General features: G+C 36.1%; 1 protein-coding gene across 3 annotated transcripts in view; it reads left to right on the plus strand.

Moving 5' to 3' along the window:
* TBCK (TBC1 domain containing kinase) overlaps positions 1-19,705 on the plus strand; it is a 224,360-nt gene that overhangs the window by 98,743 nt on the left and 105,912 nt on the right. For all 3 annotated transcript variants that reach the window (XM_055342419.1, XM_055342418.1, XM_055342420.1), the window contains one exon: positions 5,801-5,886. In XM_055342419.1, coding sequence (XP_055198394.1) covers positions 5,801-5,886 — 86 coding nt within the window. The remainder of the gene's footprint in view (positions 1-5,800; positions 5,887-19,705) is intronic.

Raw genomic sequence — 19,705 nt, forward strand, 5'->3', positions numbered from 1 at the left:
TTCCAAATCTATAGAGAATTATGATATTTTTATACTACTAACCAAAGACAAATATGTTTTATAGGAAGGAAGTTGCTTTTTGCTTTTATGTTAATTTAGTAAATCCAACTTCAAGAGTCATGTAATGTCAACTTCTGAGAATTTATGAAGTTATGTGTTATAAGAGTGTATCTTATATCTTATTGAGATATGTTCCATACTTATTCATAGTTTCCTTATTACCTTTATCAGTGATATTTATTATAGAATTGGCATATACTCTTTAAGATTCCAGCAATACCAAAATGAGTGGATTTAATAACAGCACTTTGGATGATACCAAGATTTCAGAGACTATACAATGCAAATAACTTGTCAAATAGTGACCAAAACAAACTGAAACAATTAAACAATTAAAGATAGAAAATATTCAGGTGAGTATTTGTGTATCACAAAAGGTGATTCCTTAATCTTTAGTTAAGTAAAGTCAGAAATAATGCTGTTATTTTTAAAGCTAACATGAATCCATAATATTAACTGAACTTTCATATCAAAAGCCTGGAAATAATCTTTTCCCAAATTATCAGGCGTCTGTTAAAGCACAGCACCTAGCTAGATTCCTATACTTAAAGAAAGATGAAGATATTTGGAAAATCCTCAAAAAAAAGGGGGGGGCAATTAAATCAGAACTTATAAAATGAATTAGCTAGCTCTTAGAGGGCCATATTCCATAGTTTCTATTACATGTGTTTTTCTTTTAGTTCTATATAGATTCCTATTTCAACATATAGAAATTATTTACCTCCAAAAAGTTTTTTCTACTAATTGTTTTATAATACAGATATTTTATATTGATAATGAATTTCCAACTTGAGAAACATGAGTTTTTATACTTTTTAACTGCAGACTTTTATTTTTTTTAACTGCAGACTTTTAAAATACACTTTAAAAAGGCTTATTAAACAGATAAACAGGACAAGATCATGTTTCATATAAGTACAAGAGAAACCATAGTGTACACAACATGAATTTGGAGGGACTTAGAAAGGCCAAAACTACTCTTAGTTTGTTAATCAGTAATATATTTTAACATTTAATATTGTAATTAGAAGACTACACTATTATTTAAAGTTTATTTTTGTGTTAATAATTTTCTCATAAATACGAAAATGAATACTTGTAAGTCAATGAAATAAACATTACATACTACTATATTAGCACAGAGGATGAAGTTGGGAAGTAATTTTGTGTTTTTTCAAATTTTCTTTTCTTTTTGGTAGCAAAGTCTAGAAAGGTTTCATTAAACAGAGAATATTTATTGATGAATTGGAAATTTAAGTAGGAATTTACTTGGCAGAAAAGGATAAAAATATCCTTAAGACAGAGGACAAAGAAGAGAACTACAGTAAATACGTCCAGAATGGGTTAATAAAACAGCCAGTAGTCAAGTCTATTGTGTGAAATCCAAAAAAACTAAAGAAGGAGGTGAAACAGTATGCTGATTATTTGTTACTAATCAAGTAATGTTCCCATGTGTGGGAACTTTCTAAATTTCATCTTGTATCCATATTATGAAATTGTTTTTGAGAACAAATAGATGACTTATTTATAAATAGCTGCATAAAAATATGAGTGTCATACAAAATCCTTACACTGTCATTTGAAAAGTATGTAATGAATTAAGAATCTGTTTTAAAGAGAGGTATAAGAATTTTTAATTTGGAAGGAATAAAAGGGAAAAAAACAATTTTTATTTTATATCTCATTGCAAAAAATTAAAAGGTATAAAGTTTCACTAAAACAAAAAATGTATATTACACATGATTTTGTGCAGTAGTGCAAGATTAAACTTCACCTGAAGTCTAAGGGGAATTTTCAAAAATATCTTGATTTTCTTCTTAAAGAATAACATAACATTTACCCTTACATAGGTCACCTGTTAGAAAATACTATTTAAGGGATATTATTATGGCTCTAGATGTATATCTTCATTATTAGAAATCACAATTAGAATGTTCTATGAACATTTTAAGAGTCAGCAGTAATATCCTTGAATTTTTGTTTTAAATATCTAGCTAGTTCATTCACTCTATGTTTAAAATTTTTTGTTTTTTAAAAAAAGATTTTACTTATTTATTGACAGAGAGAGAGCAAGCGAGCACAGCAGGGAGAGCAGCAGGCAGTGGGAGAGGGAGAAACAGGCTCCGTGCTGAGCAGGGAGCCCAATGTGGGGCTTGATCTCAGCACCCTGGGATCATGACCTGAACCAAAGGCAGATGTTTAACCAACTGAGACACCCAAGTACCTCTCCTTGAAATTCTTTGTTTTATTTTGACTACTGGTCTATTTATCTGTACTACCCTTAAATTCTCTGAAGTTGATTTCTAAATCAAAGGACATATACACTTCAATTTTTTTTTAATTTACTTTAGGGAACCTTTAAGTACATTTTTGAAATAACTCAAAATATCACCTAGTGCTGACTTCATCAGTTCTACTATATCCTGCCTTAAAAATTTTTTTCCAAATAAAACAAACCATAGTATATCTCATTCCAAAGTTTGTCCTGAGCAACCAAAACTTTTGCCAGCCTTATGACTCATATTTCCATGAGATGATATGTAGTATATAATAATATAAATGTATATACATATTTATGTGTATATTTTATATAAATACTTATGTATTTGTGTATATTTTATACATATATATGCAATTATAGCACATATCATATATCATAAATCCACTATGGATATTTGGCAGAATACAAGGAACATGTTTTCATGATGGATTAGGTTTCTTCAGTCCATCCTTACTTAGCCACATAATACCACATAGTAATTATCTTTTATCAGGCTTAAGTAAGAATGATATTTAATAAACTAGGCATAGCTGTGGGGAATTGCCTGAGGCATGGTTTTGTAGTTTAAAACAAAGTGTACTTTTTAAAAGTTAATAACTATATGCTTTCATCAACATATAGTTGAATGCTTACAATTATTGATGTTGTGTACCTCTAGCTCCTAGGTAAGTTAGGACTGTAAACATACTTTGCTAATTAGAATTGGAAAGAAAATTAAACAATGGGGCATTGGGATCTGACCTGAGTTTTCATTTCAATCTGTAACTCTTGAAGCTGATGTGAACTGTAACTTTCTTGTTTTCAGAGAAAAGATGAGACAGTGGATAGAATGTATTCTGTTGCTATAAATACCAAGTCAAGAAAAGTATTAATCAAATACCTATTCTTTACCCAACACCCATGGGTAAAAGTTCAAATTAGATCCAGAATTCAGCTTTATCATGGTATTGAGAACAGCACCGCCTCATCTTTTCTTTCTAGTGCTTCTTGGTGCTCCTTTTTATAAAATATGTATCATTGCTTATAGGTAAATAATTATACAATACAATACGCTCATTAGAAGCAAAATTTTATTTTTTTGTTGTTTTTCTTTCAAGTACTACTTTAAATTCCAATTAGTTAACATACAGTGTAATAGTAGGTTCAGGAGTAGAATTCAGTAATTCATCTCTTACATAAAACACCCAGGTAGGGATCCCTGGGTGGCGCAGCAGTTTGGCGCCTGCCTTTGGCCTGGGGTGCGATCCTGGAGACCCGTGATCAAGTCCCACATCGGGCTCCTTGCATGGGAGCCTGCTTCTCCCTCTGCCTGTGTCTCTGCCTCTCTGTCTCTCTCTGTGTGACTATCATGAATAAATAAATAAAATTTAAAAACAACAACAACAAAAAAAAACACCCAGGTAGAAGCAAAGTTTTAATTGAGGAAAAGAGGGGGAAGGCAACTTATATTAACAGATTGTCATAGATTTAGTACTATTTCTTTAAATATTAAAAATAAGGTACTTTAAAAACTAAAACCAAAAAAAGCAGACAATATTTTTATAGGTTATTTTCACCAAGTAATTGGTTTGATCTACTTTATTGAAAGAAGAAGTTGAAGTTACTAAGAGAAAATGTTCATTGAGTTATTGTCATTTTTCTAAACCTTTGGGAAGTACTTTATCATGTGACACCACATAACAGCCATATTTACAGACACCTAACCATAGTGTAGATTTGAATAGGGAGATGGCTCAAAAATAGCAATAGTAGTAGTTCCAAGTATTGACCTTTATTTGATAAAGGAAAACAGTTTTGATGATTGATTTATCAGAGTTTTAAAATGCAATTTTATATAGTTCTTATTTTCTTAAAAGAACTACTGTTTTGGGCAGCCCCGGTGGCCACGGTTTAGCACCGCCTGCAGCCCAGGGTGTGATCCTGGAGACCCGGGATCAAGTCCCACATCGGGCTCCCTGCATGGAGCCTGCTTCTCTTTCTGCCTGTGTCTCTGCCTCTCTCTCTCTGTGTCTCTCATGAATAAATAAATAAAATCTTTATAAAAAAAAAAAACTACTGTTTTAAACCAAATATAAACAAGGTACGGTTTATTCACATAACAAAACTGCATTTGAAAACAAGCTTAAAAATTTCCCACCTCAGTCTCTTTTTCTCTTCTCAGCATTACAAATGCTTCATTCCATCATGCTGAACTCCTCAGCATCTTCCATGTCATTTCCAGGGGAATCCCTGAGAAGTAGTGAATGTCTGTCTTCCTTCCGAAAGACACAGATAACCTGGAATTTTTCTTACCATATTCTCCAATATTTCTACAACTCCTACTTTCTGCTCTTTTGAGATATCCCTCTTTGTGGCACATCTGGAAAAACATACAGCTAGAAACCTTTTCAGCTAGGAACCTGAAAACCTAAATTATGAGGCTGGCTATGTCATAAACTAGAGAATAATCCTAAATAGTCATGAAAACTCCCCAGTCCTCTGTTCTTAACTGCAAAATATAAGTCACATTTATTCAGTCTTTTATTATTATGTATCTTCACAATAACCATCAGATTTAAGTAAGGCAGCATTCTACTCACTTTATTTTCAAAATAGAGCATAGCTGTGGGGAATTGCCTGAGGCATGGTTTTGTAGTTTAAAATGAAAAAAGTCATTTTAATTTCAAAAAGAAAAAAAAAAGTTGAGCTCCTTTTATGTGTTATGTGTTAATTTTGTCTTTTTACGTAGTAAAAATATTATTTCCTTGAGTGATGGTTGCCAGAATCTTGTTCAGATTAGAACACAGTGAGTAAATTGACAAGAATAGTGATTTGTTGAAAGAGTGGAAAAAATAAGGAAATAATCCTCATATTTTAACTGAACTTTATGAATTACAATAGGATTAGAATCAACAACATGTATTTTTGTTTACCCCTATATCTATATCCCGATTAACATCTCGTTCATTCTTAATCCTAAATATCGCAAAGTAGAGCCCTTAGATGAAAATATGTTAGAACTGGAACAAAGGCCTATCTCTGTATATATAAACAAATTTGAAGCATAATTATTCTATTGATTGCTTATAAAGTGTTCTTTATTTAAGTATCTGTTCCACTTTCTGAATATACAGTAAATGCAATACAGATTTAATATTGCTAGAGAAACTGTATGTTGAATTTAATAGGAAAATATCACGTATATAATCTGTGATTTAAGAAATGAACTGATAGTTAAGAAGGTAGAAAATAAATTGTGCCACATCATTTTGGTATGTTTAATAATTAGTAGTGATTAAAATGCTAATAAAACAGAAAATTAAAAAAACAGAAAATTACCTATTAAAGTATATTTTCCTCTTGGAGAAATTAAATATCATTCAAAATGTAAATAAAACAGTAATTTCTATTAATTTGATGTCTTTATTTTGAAGTATTGTGTAAAAATGTTGATTGTCTTAAACTTCATTGTCATTCCAGAGTATCTGACTGTGTTCTCACAGATGATTGCATTCCATGATCCAGAGTTGAGCAATCATCTCAATGAGATTGGATTTATTCCAGATGTAAGTACTTGGTACATTAATGGAACATGAAATAAAAAAGCAAAAATTGGTAGCACAAAGGGGTACTGTTTTTAAAAATTTGTTGTTGGGCAGCCCCAGTGGTGCAGCCGTTTAGCGCTGCCTGCAGCCCAGGGCCTGATCTTGGAGACTGGGGATCGACTCCCACATCGGGCTCCCTGCGTGGAGCCTGCTTCTCCCTCTGCCTCTCTCTCTCTTGCTCCGTATCTCTCATGAGTAAATAAAATAAAATCTTTAAAAAAAAAAATTGTTGTTACGGGTATCCCCGGGTAGCTCAGCGGTTTAGTACCGCCTTTGGCCCGGGGCATGATCCTAGAGTCCCAGAATCAAGTCTGTTGTTGGGCTCCCTGCATGGGGCCTGCTTCTCCCTCTGCCTGTGTCTCTGCCTCTCTCTCTCTGTCTCTCTTTCTCTCTCTCTCTTTCTCTGTCTCTCATGAGTAAATAAAATCTTTAAAAAAATAAAAATAAAAATTTGTTGTTCCAAGAAGTCCATATGTCTAAACCAGTTCCTATTACTAATTATAGCCTTCTGTTATAAAGTTTGTGTGATTACCTTACATATTCCCACTTTAAGTAAAGGGAAAGTATGTTGTTTTTTTGGCACTATCAAATTGTTTTGAAAAATCCTTTAGTTCGAATGTTGTAATAAACTGTGCTGCTATAAGTGTTTTCACTTGAATTTTATGATATTCAGGCCTGCTTTTGAAGCAGTAGGAAATTTAAACTTTAGTGGATTTTTAAGTAGCAGCTTCTGTATTTTTCTTGATATATTTCCCTCAGAAGCTTTGCCAGATTTTGGCTTACTTCATTAGCTTCTTAGTAGTCCGTGTCAACCCAAAAGTCAGAGTTGACTCTTAAAGATTAGTCATGGTTAGCCTGTTACTCATCAGTGTTATGTGATGTGGAGTCAAACCTCTTTTAAAAGTCTTCTGGAGTATGATATCATAGGTTTTTGTAAACCTCAAAAGAAACATATTTGAATTTTTTTTAATTTATTCATGAGAGACAGAGAGAGAGAGAGAGATAGAGAGAGAGAGAGAGGCAGAGACACAGGCAGAGGGAGAAGCAGGCTCCATACAGGGAGCCCGACGTGGGACTCGATCCCAGGTCCCCAGGATCACACCCTGGGCTGAAGGCGGCACGAAACCACCGAGCCATCCGGGCTGCCCAAAAAAAAACATATTTGAGATAGAGATCTCCTCATTCCATCTTAACTTTCTTTGTTTCTTGATCATGCCTTTCCTTTTAAGGCTCTTATTCAGGGACCAGTATATTAATGGTAAGATTAGAGGTGAAAAAATGTTTATATTAACACTTAACTAATGTATTTAAAGTGTTAATAATAATTATAGTATGAATATTTGCAGAGTACTTTGAAGTTTAAAAATATTTCCATTAACATCATTTAATTCTCAAAACAAACCTGCAAGACATATGAAGCAGATAATTTCAGCATTTGAGAAATATAATGTTTGAGAAGATGACAAAACTAATTAGTCACAACTAAAATTTTAACTTACATCATTTGACAACCCTCTGCCCCTAGTCTAGTTTATCTTCCATTGAGAGAATAGAGACTAAAACATAGGTATACTTATTCCTAGTTCATTTCTCTTTGTATTGTGTTTTGTATTATTCTGTAATGTAACCATTCTTAACATTTACAGTGTCTTTTGCTTCTAGGCTTCTGGAGAAATACCTTTTACTTAAGTACCTTGTTTATTCTGTAAGGGCTCCAAAAAGAACCTGTACATGTTAAGAAATAAAATAAGGACAAGCCCTATAATTATATAGTGATAAAAGACCTTATAAACAAAAGGAAAAAAAAAGAAAAAAAAAAGACCTTATAAACAAAAAATTAACCAGTATACATATTATCATGTTAAGTATTCAGTTTTTACATAACCCCACCTTTCTTACTTCACATTATGGGAGGTATAAGACAAAACTACATTAAATATTATGGCTGGAGTTGAAGAAATTATAGAGGATCTGACTGCCAAGTTGGTAATGGAATAAAGTATTTGAGGGGGAAATAATACTAATAGCTAAAACATAGACTAAAAGAAGGGATTATTTTCAAAGAATTCTCTTGAAAGTACCTAACTATGCCCAGTAGTAAACAGAAAATTGCACTGGGCCAGGCGTGTTGATGATTGACAAAAAAAAAAAATTTATGCAGAAAAATATGTATGGAATTACAAAGATAGCCTGATAAGATTTTGAGACATATTCATGAATATAGATGATATTAAGAAAGGACTCATCAAAGGAAATATATAGTCTATATTTGCTTTAGTTAATCAGAAAAATTGAATTCTGAATGAGTATAGTATGAGGATGGTGAGCAAAAAATATTGCTAAAAAAATAACGCCAACATATATTAAGTGCTTATTGTGTGCCAAGCCCTGCTCCACCCTCTTTAAATAAGCCACTTATCTAATCCTCACAAACTTAAAAATCTAATTGAACAATGACTATTAAATATTTATATATAAAATTAATTTAGAAAAGGCTAATAGCTGAATGGAAATAAAATTTTAACTAACAGTAATAGAAAAAGATAAGAGTAGGTGAGAACTCAGCTTAAAAATGTTGTAATGTTTTTATATTATATGAAGGAAAAATAAATATAGTCCTTATACTTTAACATCAAGTCAGGGATCTTTTCACATCTGGGGTTTGATTTAACTCCACTGAAAACTAATAAATGAGCCTGTTACAGTTTCATAGCTGCTAGCAGAAAACCCAAGACTCCTGGTTCAGAGACAAAGGACATTATCCCTCATAGCACAGCAAGCAGCAGGTGTATTAGCATATATATCTTGATTTTCTAACCATACATACATTTTCTAATATGTTTGTATCAAAACAGCCTTGGAAAATATAATCCAGGGATGCCTGGGTGGCCCAGCGGTTGAGCATCTGCCTTTGGCTCAGGGCGTGATCCCGGGGTCCTGGGATCGGGTCCCACATTGGGTTCCTTGCAGGGAGCCTGCTTCTTCCTCTGCCTGTGTCTCTGCCTCTCTCTCTGTGTCACTCATGAATAAATAAATAAAATCTTTAACAACAACAACAAAATAAATATATATATATATATTTTTTTCCAGAACAAAAGGCAGTTAGTGTCTCCACTCACAAGAAATGCAGAAGTATAGAATGCATATTAAAATTTTAATGGTAATCATTAAGGAAATAGAAAGAGAATGTATAACTTCTAAATCAATGGGAGGGGTGAGGGGGTGTGTGGAGCAAAGTCAACCGAAACTATAAAACATCATAGAATGTAAGCTAATTAGATTGCCTAATAAAAGAAATTTTCAGACATTTAAGAAATCCATCTGTATGCTATTTATGAGATAAAAATTTAATGATATTGGTCAAAGAAGGAGATAAAAAATATGAGTTAGGCAAATATTAACCCAAAGAAAACTAATGCAGTGATATTAATATAAACTAGTAAAACAAAAAACATAAAACAGACATACCCATAAATAGATATTGGTATGTGACAGAAATGGCTCTATAAATCATTTAGAAAAGAGCAGATTGTCAAACAAATGGCTCTAATACAGTGGGTAACTACATGGAAGGGAGGTGGAAATGAAAGCCAATTTCATATGATATATAAAAATAAGTTCTAGATTGACTAGAAGACCTAATTAAGGAGTGTCATATTCATTATTTACATCTAGGAAGGAATTTTCACAGAAGTTACAGAAAGTACAAACATAATATTATAAAAAGAGAAAATTAGAGGAGTGATACAAAGGAGCCTTCCGTTCTATTGATAATGTATCATTTTGATTTTTTAAATTTCCAAAACAATTGTCAAAAATTGTTAATTTCTGTTAAATCTGAATGGAGAGTATATATTGGTGTTTATTAAATGTGCTGCTACAGAGAGTGAGGTAATTATTCAATAATATATATGTGATATCTTTGATTTATGCATCCCTCTTTATTATGACCCCCTTCAATAATTAATGGGGCATTTTTGTGTAATTTATTTTTTAAAGATATTATTTATTCATGAGAGAGAGATATATACAGAGACACAGGCAGAGGGAGAAGCAGGCTCCCTATAGGGAGCCTGACGTGGGATTCGATCCTGTGTCTCCAGGATCAGGCCCTGGAAGGCAGCACTAAACCGCTGAGCCACCTGGGCTGCCCTTTTTGTGTAATTTCTTGTAAAAATTCTTTAATACTGGTATTATTATGAAGTAATACTGATTTATATATGTACTATGATTAATCTTACGAGATACAAGTCATATGGGATGGGAAACAGTTTCTTGTGTGATGAAAATGTCTAGTACATGACATTTTCAGTGCTGAGCCTCACTGGCCCCCATCCACTGATTGCCTGTAGTAATCCCCTAATTATGATGACAATTAAATGCTTGCATGTATTTCTGAAAAGTGACTCTACATATATTTCCAAACACCCTCTAGAGAATACGTTTTTCAATATTGAGAATCCTAGATTAAACAAAGAAAAATAAGGGAAAGGAGAATATATCTCACCGGGAAAAAAATGTTTTTTTACAATTCTCTTGTCTCAGAGACTAAGCAAACTGCAAGGTATTTAGCAAAGATAAAATTTTAATAGAAGATTGAGGGTTTTTTCTAAAACTTTTATCTTGCTTTTTTTTTTTTATTGTTGGCCTGTTTCTCGTCTGTAGATAATGTGAAAATATTAAGACTACTTTTAAATTTAATTGTGAAAACATTTGGTATTTTTAATACAGAGAGTGTTGATAGTGAATACTGGTGGAAAGCATGTGATGATATGCAGGATTTTTCTAACATTTTACTTTATTAATAATCACATATTTTTAGTTGCATTTCAGTAGTTTGTGCAGTAGGTTTTGTTTCTTTGTTTCCCCTTGAATTAGTATCTTCAGTGTTCTACTTTTAAAATAATTGCTTAGGTGACTTTCTGCATCACTAACAGTATAGGCTAGGTTCATTGAGGGCAGGGGTGGGCACTTTTGTAGTAAGATTCTGAACCAAGTTTCCTACTCAATAACTAATCCTATCAAAGTAAGCCCTCATTAATCTCCCATCATTGAAATGCAGGCTCTCGTTGCAGGAAAGACTGATTTCTGGCTCCTTTCCATTTGCTGTGGGTCACAGAATTCTAAATATTGAGCACTGTTGGAGCTTGAATAGTTAGGAATACTGTGCACTGATGTGATGCTTATATTATATATGTCATGGTAGTTATGTGATTTACATACAAATAGTGTGAGTAACTTGTATTTGGCAAAATTGGGGCCAGGGTGATTTTTATCATTTTTGTTTTGGTGTATGTTTCTGCTTCTGAAAATATACAAGGCCTTTGAAATGAGAACATAAAAGTATGTTTCTTCATTCCTAAGGAAACTATTTTTCTGAAATGCCATGAATAGCATTCAGCTTACAAATTATGAAAAGTTGTCAGGTGGCCATTAAGATAAATGATAAGAGCTGTATCTCAGTTCTATATGTGCCTTTTGAACCTACCGTCACTTCTAAAGATAAAGCAAACAAATTCAGTGGTAAGCAAGTATGGTGGCAAACCATTGTCATTTAACTGCAATATTAATGGATGCTTATACTACTACTGACTCCTTTCTTCTCAAAATTTATATTCAGCTTGGTTTATACTAACAGAAAATGTGAAAGGATTACTAAGAAATATTTTTTCATTTGTTTTTATTGAAGTTAGATTTGCCAACATAGAGTATAACACCCAGTGCTCATCCCATCAAGTGCCCTCCTCAGTGCCTGTCACCCACTTACCCCAAACTCCTGCCCACATCCCCTTCCACAACCCTTTTTTCATTTTCCAGAGTTAGGAGTGTCTAATAGTTTGTCTCCCTCTCTGATTTTTCCCACTCAGTTGCCCTCCTTTCCCTTATAATCCCTTTCACTATTCCTTATATTCCCCATATGAGTGAAACCATATGGTGATTGTCCTTCTCCGATTGACTTATTTCACTCAGCATAATACCCTCCAGTTCCATCCACATCAGAGCAAATGGTGGGTATTCATCCTTTCTGCTAGCTGAGTAATACTCCATTGTGTGTGTGTGTGTGTGTGTGTGTGTGTGTGTGTGTGTATCTTCTCTATCCATTCATCTGTCGAAGGACATCGTGGCTTCTTCCACAGTTTGGCTATTGTGGACATTGCTGCTATGAACATTGAGGTGCAGGTGTCCTACCATTTCACTACATCTGTATCTTTGAGATAAATATGCAGTGGTGCAATTGCTGAGTCGTAGGGTAGCTCTATTTTTAACTTTTTGAGGAAACCCTCCACACAGTTTTCCAGAATGGCTGCATCAACTTGCTTTCCCACCAACAGTGCAAGAGGGTTCCCCTTTCTCCACATCCTCTCCAACATTTGTTGTTCCCTGTCTTGTTAATTTTCGCCATTCTCACTGGTGTGAGGTCATATCTCATTGTGGTTTTGATTTGTATTTCGCTGATGGCAGGTGATGCAGAACATTTTCTCATGTGCTTGTTGGCATTTCTATGTCTTCCTCTGTGAAATTTCTGTTCATGTCTTTTGCCCATTTCATGATTGGATTTTTGGTTTCTTGGCTGTTGAGTTTAATAAGTTCTTTAAAGATCTTGGATACTAGCCCTTTATCTGATATGTCATTTGCAAATATCTTCTCCCATTCTGTAGGTTGTCTTTAGGTTTGGTGACTGTTTCTTTTGCTGTGCAGAAGCTTTTTATCTTGATTAAGTCCCAATAATTCATTTTTGCTTTTGTTTCCCTTGTCTTCATAGATGTTGCAAAAAGTTGCTGTGGCCATGTTCAAAAAGGGTGTTGCCTGTGTTCTCCTCTAGGATTTTGATGGATTCTTGTCTCACATTTGGATCTTTCAACCATTTTGAGTTTATCTTTGTATGTGGTGTAAGAGAATGGTCTAGTTTCATTCTTCTGCATGTGGCTGTCCATTTTCCCAGCACCATTTATTGAAGAGACTGTCCTTTTTCCAGTGGATATTCTTTCCTGCTTTCTCGAATATTAGTTGACCATAGAGTTGAGGGCCCATTTTTGGGTTCTCTATTCTGTTCCATTGATCTATGTATCTTTTTTTGTGCCAGGACCTATCTTGATGATCACAGCTTTGTAATACAGCTTGAAATCTGGCATTGTGATACCCCCAGCATTGGTTTTCTTTTTCAATATTCCCCTGGCTATTCGGGGTCTTTTCTGATTCCATACAAATCTTAAGATTATTTATTCCAACTCTGGAAGGAAGTCCTGGTATTTTGATAGGGATTGCATTGAATGTGTAAATTGCTCTGAGTAGCATTGACATTTTCACAATGTTTATTCTTCCAACCCATGAGCATGGAATATTTTTCCATCTCTTTGTGTCTTCCTCATTTTTTTTTCAGAAGTGTTCTGTAGGTTTTAAGGTATAGATCCTTTACCTCTTTGGTTAGGTTTACTCCTAGGTATCTTATGCTTTTGGGTACAATTGTAAATGGGATTGATTCCTTCATTTCTCTTTCTTCAGTCTCATTATTAGTGTATAGAAATGCCACTGATGTCTGGGCATTGATTTTGTATCCTGCCACACTGCCGAATTGCTGTATGAGTTCTAGCAATCTTGGGGTGGAGTCTTGGGTTTTCTATATACAGTATCATGTCATCTGTGAAGAGGGAGAGTTTGACTTCTTCTTTGCCAATTTGAATGCCTTTTATTCTTTTTGTTATCTGATTCCTGGGCTAGGACTTCTACTACTATGTTGAATTAGCAGTGGTGAGAGTGGGCATCCCTGACATGTTCCTGACCTTAGGGGAAAGGCTCTCAGTTTTTCCCTATTGAGAATGATATTTGCTGTGGGCTTTTCATAGATGGTTTTTAAGATATTGAGGAATGTTCCATCTCTACACTTTGAAGAGTTTTAACCAGGAATGGATGCTGTATTTTGTCAAATGCTTTCTCTGCATCTATTGAGAGGATCGTATGGTTCTTGTTTTTTCTCTTGTTGATATGATCTATCACTTTGATTGTTTTACAAGCGTTGAACCACCCTTACATCCCAGGGATAAATCCCACATGGTCATGATAAATAATCTTCTTAATGTATTGTTAGATCCTATTGGCTAGTATCTTGTGGAGAATGTTTGCATATGTATTCATCAGGGATATTGGTCTCTAATTCTCCTTTTGGTGGGGTCTTTCTTGGTTTTGGAATCAAGATAATGCAGGCCTCATAAGACAAGTTTGGAAGTATTCAGTCCCTTTCTATCTTTTGGAACAGCCTTACTAGAATAGGTATTATTTCTTCTTTAAACGTTTGATAGAATTCCCTTGGGAAGCCATCCGGCCCTGGACTTTTGTGTCTTGGGGGGTTTTTGATGACTGCTTCAATTTCCTCTCTGGTTATTGGCTGGTTCAGGTTTTCTATTTCTTCCTGTTCCAGTTTTGGTAATTTTTGGTCTTCCAGAAATGCGTCCATTTCTTCTAGATTGCCTAATTTGTTGGCGTATAGCTGCTCATAATATGTTTTTAAAATCGTTTGTATTTCCTTGGTATTGGTTGTGATCTCTCCTTTTTTATTCATGATTTTATTAATTTGAATCTTTTTTTTCTTTTTAATAAGGCTGGCTAGGGATTTATCTATCATATTAGTTCTTCTATCTATCTATCATATCTCTTCTGCTTGGTATAGGTTTTACTTGCTGTTCTTTCCTCAGTTCCTTTAGGTGCAAGGTTAGCTTGTGTGTTTAAGTTTACTCCAATTTTTTAGGGAGGCTTGTATTGCGATATATTTCCGTCTCAGGACTGCTTTTGCTGTATCCCAAAGATTTTGAAGGTTGTATCTTCATTCTCATTAGTTTCCATGAATCTTTTTAATTCTTCTCTAATTTCCTGGTTGACCTTTCATCTTTTAGCAGGATGCTCTTTAACCTCCACGTGTTTGAGTTTCTCCCAAATTTCTTGTGATTGAGTTCAAGTTTCAAATCCTTATGGTCTGAAGATATGCAGGGGACAACCCCAGTCTTTTGGTATCGGTTGAGACCTGATTTGTGACCAGAGTATGTGGTCTATTCTAAAGAAAGTTCCATGTGCATTTGAGAAGACTGTGTATTCAGTTGCATTTCGATGGAGAGTTCTATATATATCTGTGAAATCCGTGTGGTCGAGTGTATCATTTAAAGCTCTTGTTTCTTTAGAGATATTGTGCTTCGAATATCTGTCATTTGCAGAAAGCACCGTGTTGAAGTATCCCAGTATTAGTGTATTATTATCTAAGTATGTCTTTACTTTGGTTATTAATTGATATACTTGGCAGCTCCCACATTAGGGGCATAAATATTCATGATTGTTAGGTCCTCTTGTTGGATAGATCCTTTAAGTATGATATAGTGTCCCTCTTCATCTCTTACTACAGTCTCTGGGATAAACTTTAATTTATCTTATATGAGGGTTGCTACCCATGCTTTCTTTTGAGGACCATTTGAATGGTAAATCATTCTCCAACCTTTCATTTCAGGCTGGAGGTGTCCTTAGGTCTAAAATAGTCTGTTGTAGACAGAAAATAGATGGGTCTTGCTTTTTTATCCAGTCTGATACCCTATGTCTTTTGATGGGATCATTTAGCCCATTCATGTTCAGAGTTACTATTGAAAGAGATGAATTTAGTGTCATGGTAATACCTATTCAGTCCCCGTTTTTGTGGATCGTTTCTGTGGACTTCCTCTTTCTTTTACAGGGTCCCCCTTAGTATTTCTTGCTGAGCTGGTTTGGTGGTCACATATTCTTTCAGTTTCTGCTTATCCTGGAAGCTCTTTATCTCTCCTTGTATTCTGAATGAGAGCCTTGCTGGATAAAGTATTCTTGGCTGCATGTTCTTCTCATTTAAGACCCTGAATATATCCTGCCAGCCCTTTCTGGCCTGCCAGGTCTCTGTGGAGAGGTCTGCTGTTAATTTGATATTTCTCCCCATATAAGTTAAGAATCTCTTGTCTCCTGCTGCTTTAAGAACTTTATCTTTGGAATTTGCAAGTTTCACTATTAAATGTCGAGGTATTGAGCATTTTTTTTAATTTATTTTTAATTTTTTTATTTATGATTGTCACAGAGAGAGAGAGAGCCAGAGACATAGGCAGAGGGAGAAGCAGGTTCCATGCACCGGGAGCCCGATGTGGGATTCGATCCCGGGTCTCCAGGATCGCGCCCTGGGCCAAAGGCAGGCACCAAACCGCCTCGCCACCCAGGGATCCCTATTGAGCATTTTTTATTTATTTATTTGGCGGGGGAGGGGGTCTTCTCTATCTCTTGGATCTGAATGTCTGTTTGCTTCCCCAGACTTGGGATTTTCTCAGCTGATTTGTTCAGATATACTTTGTGGTCCTCTCTCTCTCTCTCTCTCTCTCTCTCTCTCTCAGCCTCTTCTGGAATCCCAATTAGATGTATATTCTTCCTTCTCAAGCTGTCATTTATTTCCCTAAACCTCTCCCCATGACCTCTTGATTGTTTTTCTCTTTTTTCCTCAGCTTCCTTCCTTACCATCAGTTTGTCTTCTGTGTCACTCACTCTCTCTTCCACCTCATTAACCCTAGCAGTTAGGACATCCAGTTGTATTGCATCTCATTTAATCTATTTTTAATTTTGGCCTGATTATATCTCAATTCTGCAGTAATGAAGTCTCTAGAGTCCTTTATGCTTTTTTCCAGATCCACCAGTAGCTATATAATTGTAGTTTCGAATTGAATCTGACATCGTATTGAAATCAAATTCTGTAACTCTGGTAGAGAGTACTATTTCCAGTTCTTTCTTTTGTGGTGAATTCTTCCTTGTAGTCATTTTGTGCAGTGCAGAGTGGCCATATGAGCAGGCTGAGTCAAAAATATCAACCACAACATAAGTAAAATACACCGTAGATGATTCTGAAGAGATCAGAGACCAGAAAATAAAAGAAAAAGAACAGAACAAAATAAAAGAACCATTAAAGTGAGAAACAAATTTTAAAACAAAGTAGTAAAAATAATAAGCCAAAAACAAAGAAGAAGAAAAAAGAGGTGAAAAAAAAAGGTAAAGAAAAGAGGAAAAAGAAAAAAGGGGGGACGGAGGATGGTGGTGGTGAAGTAGTGGTAATGGAGAGAGAATGTAGTCTCTCCCTTATGGGTTCTAAAGGTACTCTTGGTTCTGAGTGTATTTTGTTCTGTATGTTAGAAGATGCTCAATCCCATATTTATATAAACCAGCAATACTTATAGAAAGCCCCAACACTGACCACCAAAACATAAACAAGATAAAGAGGGGGGCAGAATGGAAAGGAAGAGAGAATATAATCTCACAGAATGAGCCAACACGGTGCTTCACTTGGTTCTGGGTATATGTTGGTCGTATTTTCCATCATTCCTGGAGCTTTCCAGCACTGCTGGGTCAAGAACTTGCCCTTCCCCTGTCCTTCCAGCTGGCCTTCTGGGGGAGGGGCCTGCTGTGCTGATTCTCAGGTGTGTGCACCTGGGGAGATGCCCCACCCCCTGCCGGGAGCCGGGCTCAGGGGGAGCAGTTTACCCCGTGAGGCCTCTGTTCCCTGGTGGCCCCACCCCTTCCAGGCGCAGGGTGAAACCAGGAGGAACAACAAGGGCGGTGGCCAGCTCTCCAGCCCTGGAGTCAGCTCCCCCGGTAACTACCACAGTCTCCCAGTCCGAAGTGGCCTGGATGCACTCCTGGAGGCAGGTGCAGGGGGCACTGACCTGCACAGCTCGGGGGCGCCCCGTGGCAGGAGAGTCTCCCTGTCCTGTGCCCTCCCCACCTCCACCTGTCCTGGGGGGAACATAGGATCGCCGGCTGTATCCACTGGGCACCCTGGGATCGGGTCCTGTGCCGCTGGAACCGCACTCCTGGACCGCCTCTCCCGAAGGGAACAGGGCACAGCCACCTCTGTCTGGAGCCGGGCCGCCTAACAGAGCAGATGCTCCCAAATGCCCTGAGGGCTGCAGCGCTCCAGACTTTTACCGAGATCAGGCCACAGTTTGCTGTGAGCTGGACCAGTGCCCCTCCTCTTATAGCCACCCGGGAATCTTGAGGCTTCACTGCCCCTCCTGCGATCCTGCCCGAGTTCCCGCTTCCCCAGGGCTGGGCTTTCCTGCCCCAGAGGCTTTCACCGCTAGCCTTATCCCGGCTCCTTGTGGGGCCCCTCCCCCCTTGGATTCTTTATTTTTTTTTTTTTAAGATTTTATTTATTCATGAGAGACAGAGGGGGAGAGAGAGAGGGAGAGGCAGAGGCAGAGGGAGAAGCAGGCTCCATTCAGGGAGCCCAACATGGGACTCGATCCCAGGTCTCCAGGATCAGGCCCTGGGCTAAAGACAGCGCTAAACCGCTGTGCCACCAGGGCTGCCCGGATTCTTTATTTATTTATGTTTTTCCTGCCTTCCTACCTTGTTAGAAGCAAAAAATTTCTCTCTGTAGCATTCCAGCTGTTCTCTCTTTAAATCTCAGGTCAAATTATAGGTGCTCAGGATGTTTTGAAAGTCCTGTAGGTAAGTTTGTGGGGCCAGGTGATTCGAAGACCCTACTCTTCTGCCATCTTGCCCCGCCTTCTATTAAGAAATATTTATGTATTTACTTGTTTGTTTTGTTTGTTCATTTGTTCCTTCATTTATTCCTGGTCTTTATTTTGTTAATGCTACAGAAAAAAATTTAGATTTTAATATAAAGAGACTACTGGTAATAAACTTTTTATATTTTACCAAGATGTGGTTACAAAATAAATTAGGAAAGTGTACCTTATTTAGAATCTCCCATATCAAGAGTCCCCACTGACCTGGTCTAGCCCATCTGCAAAGTGCTAGCCTGTGCCGTTTTGTCTGGCTACTGCTATGATATCCCCAATATTAGTCCTAATCCCATCTTACTGACCTTGGATTTGTTAAGGCTGCTGAATTCAAATGGCTTATTGAGCTCTCCTTTCCCCAAGAGAGTTTAATTACCTTTCAGAAATGGTCCAAATCTTAAAATTCAAAGACTTATTAATTTCATAGGGAATGATAAAGTAATTTAAAGTAATATTTTGGTACCTTCTAGCTAAGAACACATACACACAAGTTAAATATCCAGCAAGTTTCTCTGTTTAGTAAATCCTTACTTGAATCTCCTCCCCATTCTGTTCCCAATCCAATGTATTCCTCTACTGGTTGAGAGACAAGTTAAAGGAAGTATAGCTTAATATATAGTGGTTTTCAAACTTTTTGATCCTGAGACCTTTTTAAGGATCAAGGGTACCAAAGAGTCTTTGTTTATGTGGGTTATATCTACCAATATTACTAACACTTTTTAAAAATATTTAAATGTATTAATTTATTTAAAAATGACAGCAAGGGATGCTTGAGTGGCTCAGCGGTTGAGCGTCTGCCTTTAGCTCAGGGTGTGATCCTGGGATCCGGGATCCAGTCCCACATCGGGCTCCTTGCATGGAGCCTGCTTCTCCCTCTGCTTATGTCTCTGCCTCTCTCTCTGTCTCTCATGAATAAATAAATAAAATATTTTAAATAATAATAAAATAAAAATAAATAAAAATGACAGCAAAGCCACTGCATGTTAACCATAATAACACGTTTTTCTAAAAAATAGTTGTTTTAAAAAAAATGGTAAAGTGGTATTATATTTTTGCAGTCTCCACTTAATAGAAGAAAGGTAAATTCTCATATCTACTTCTGAATTCAGTCTGTTATGAATCATTATTTTGTTTGAAGTGTATGAAGAAAATTAGGACTTATATAGACATGTAGTTGGCAAAGGGCGTTTTCAGGCAGTGGTAGTTTCTTATAGCTT

This window comes from Nyctereutes procyonoides, unplaced genomic scaffold (genome assembly GCF_905146905.1).
Source record: "Nyctereutes procyonoides isolate TBG_1078 unplaced genomic scaffold, NYPRO_anot_genome, whole genome shotgun sequence".
NCBI lineage: Eukaryota > Metazoa > Chordata > Mammalia > Carnivora > Canidae > Nyctereutes > Nyctereutes procyonoides.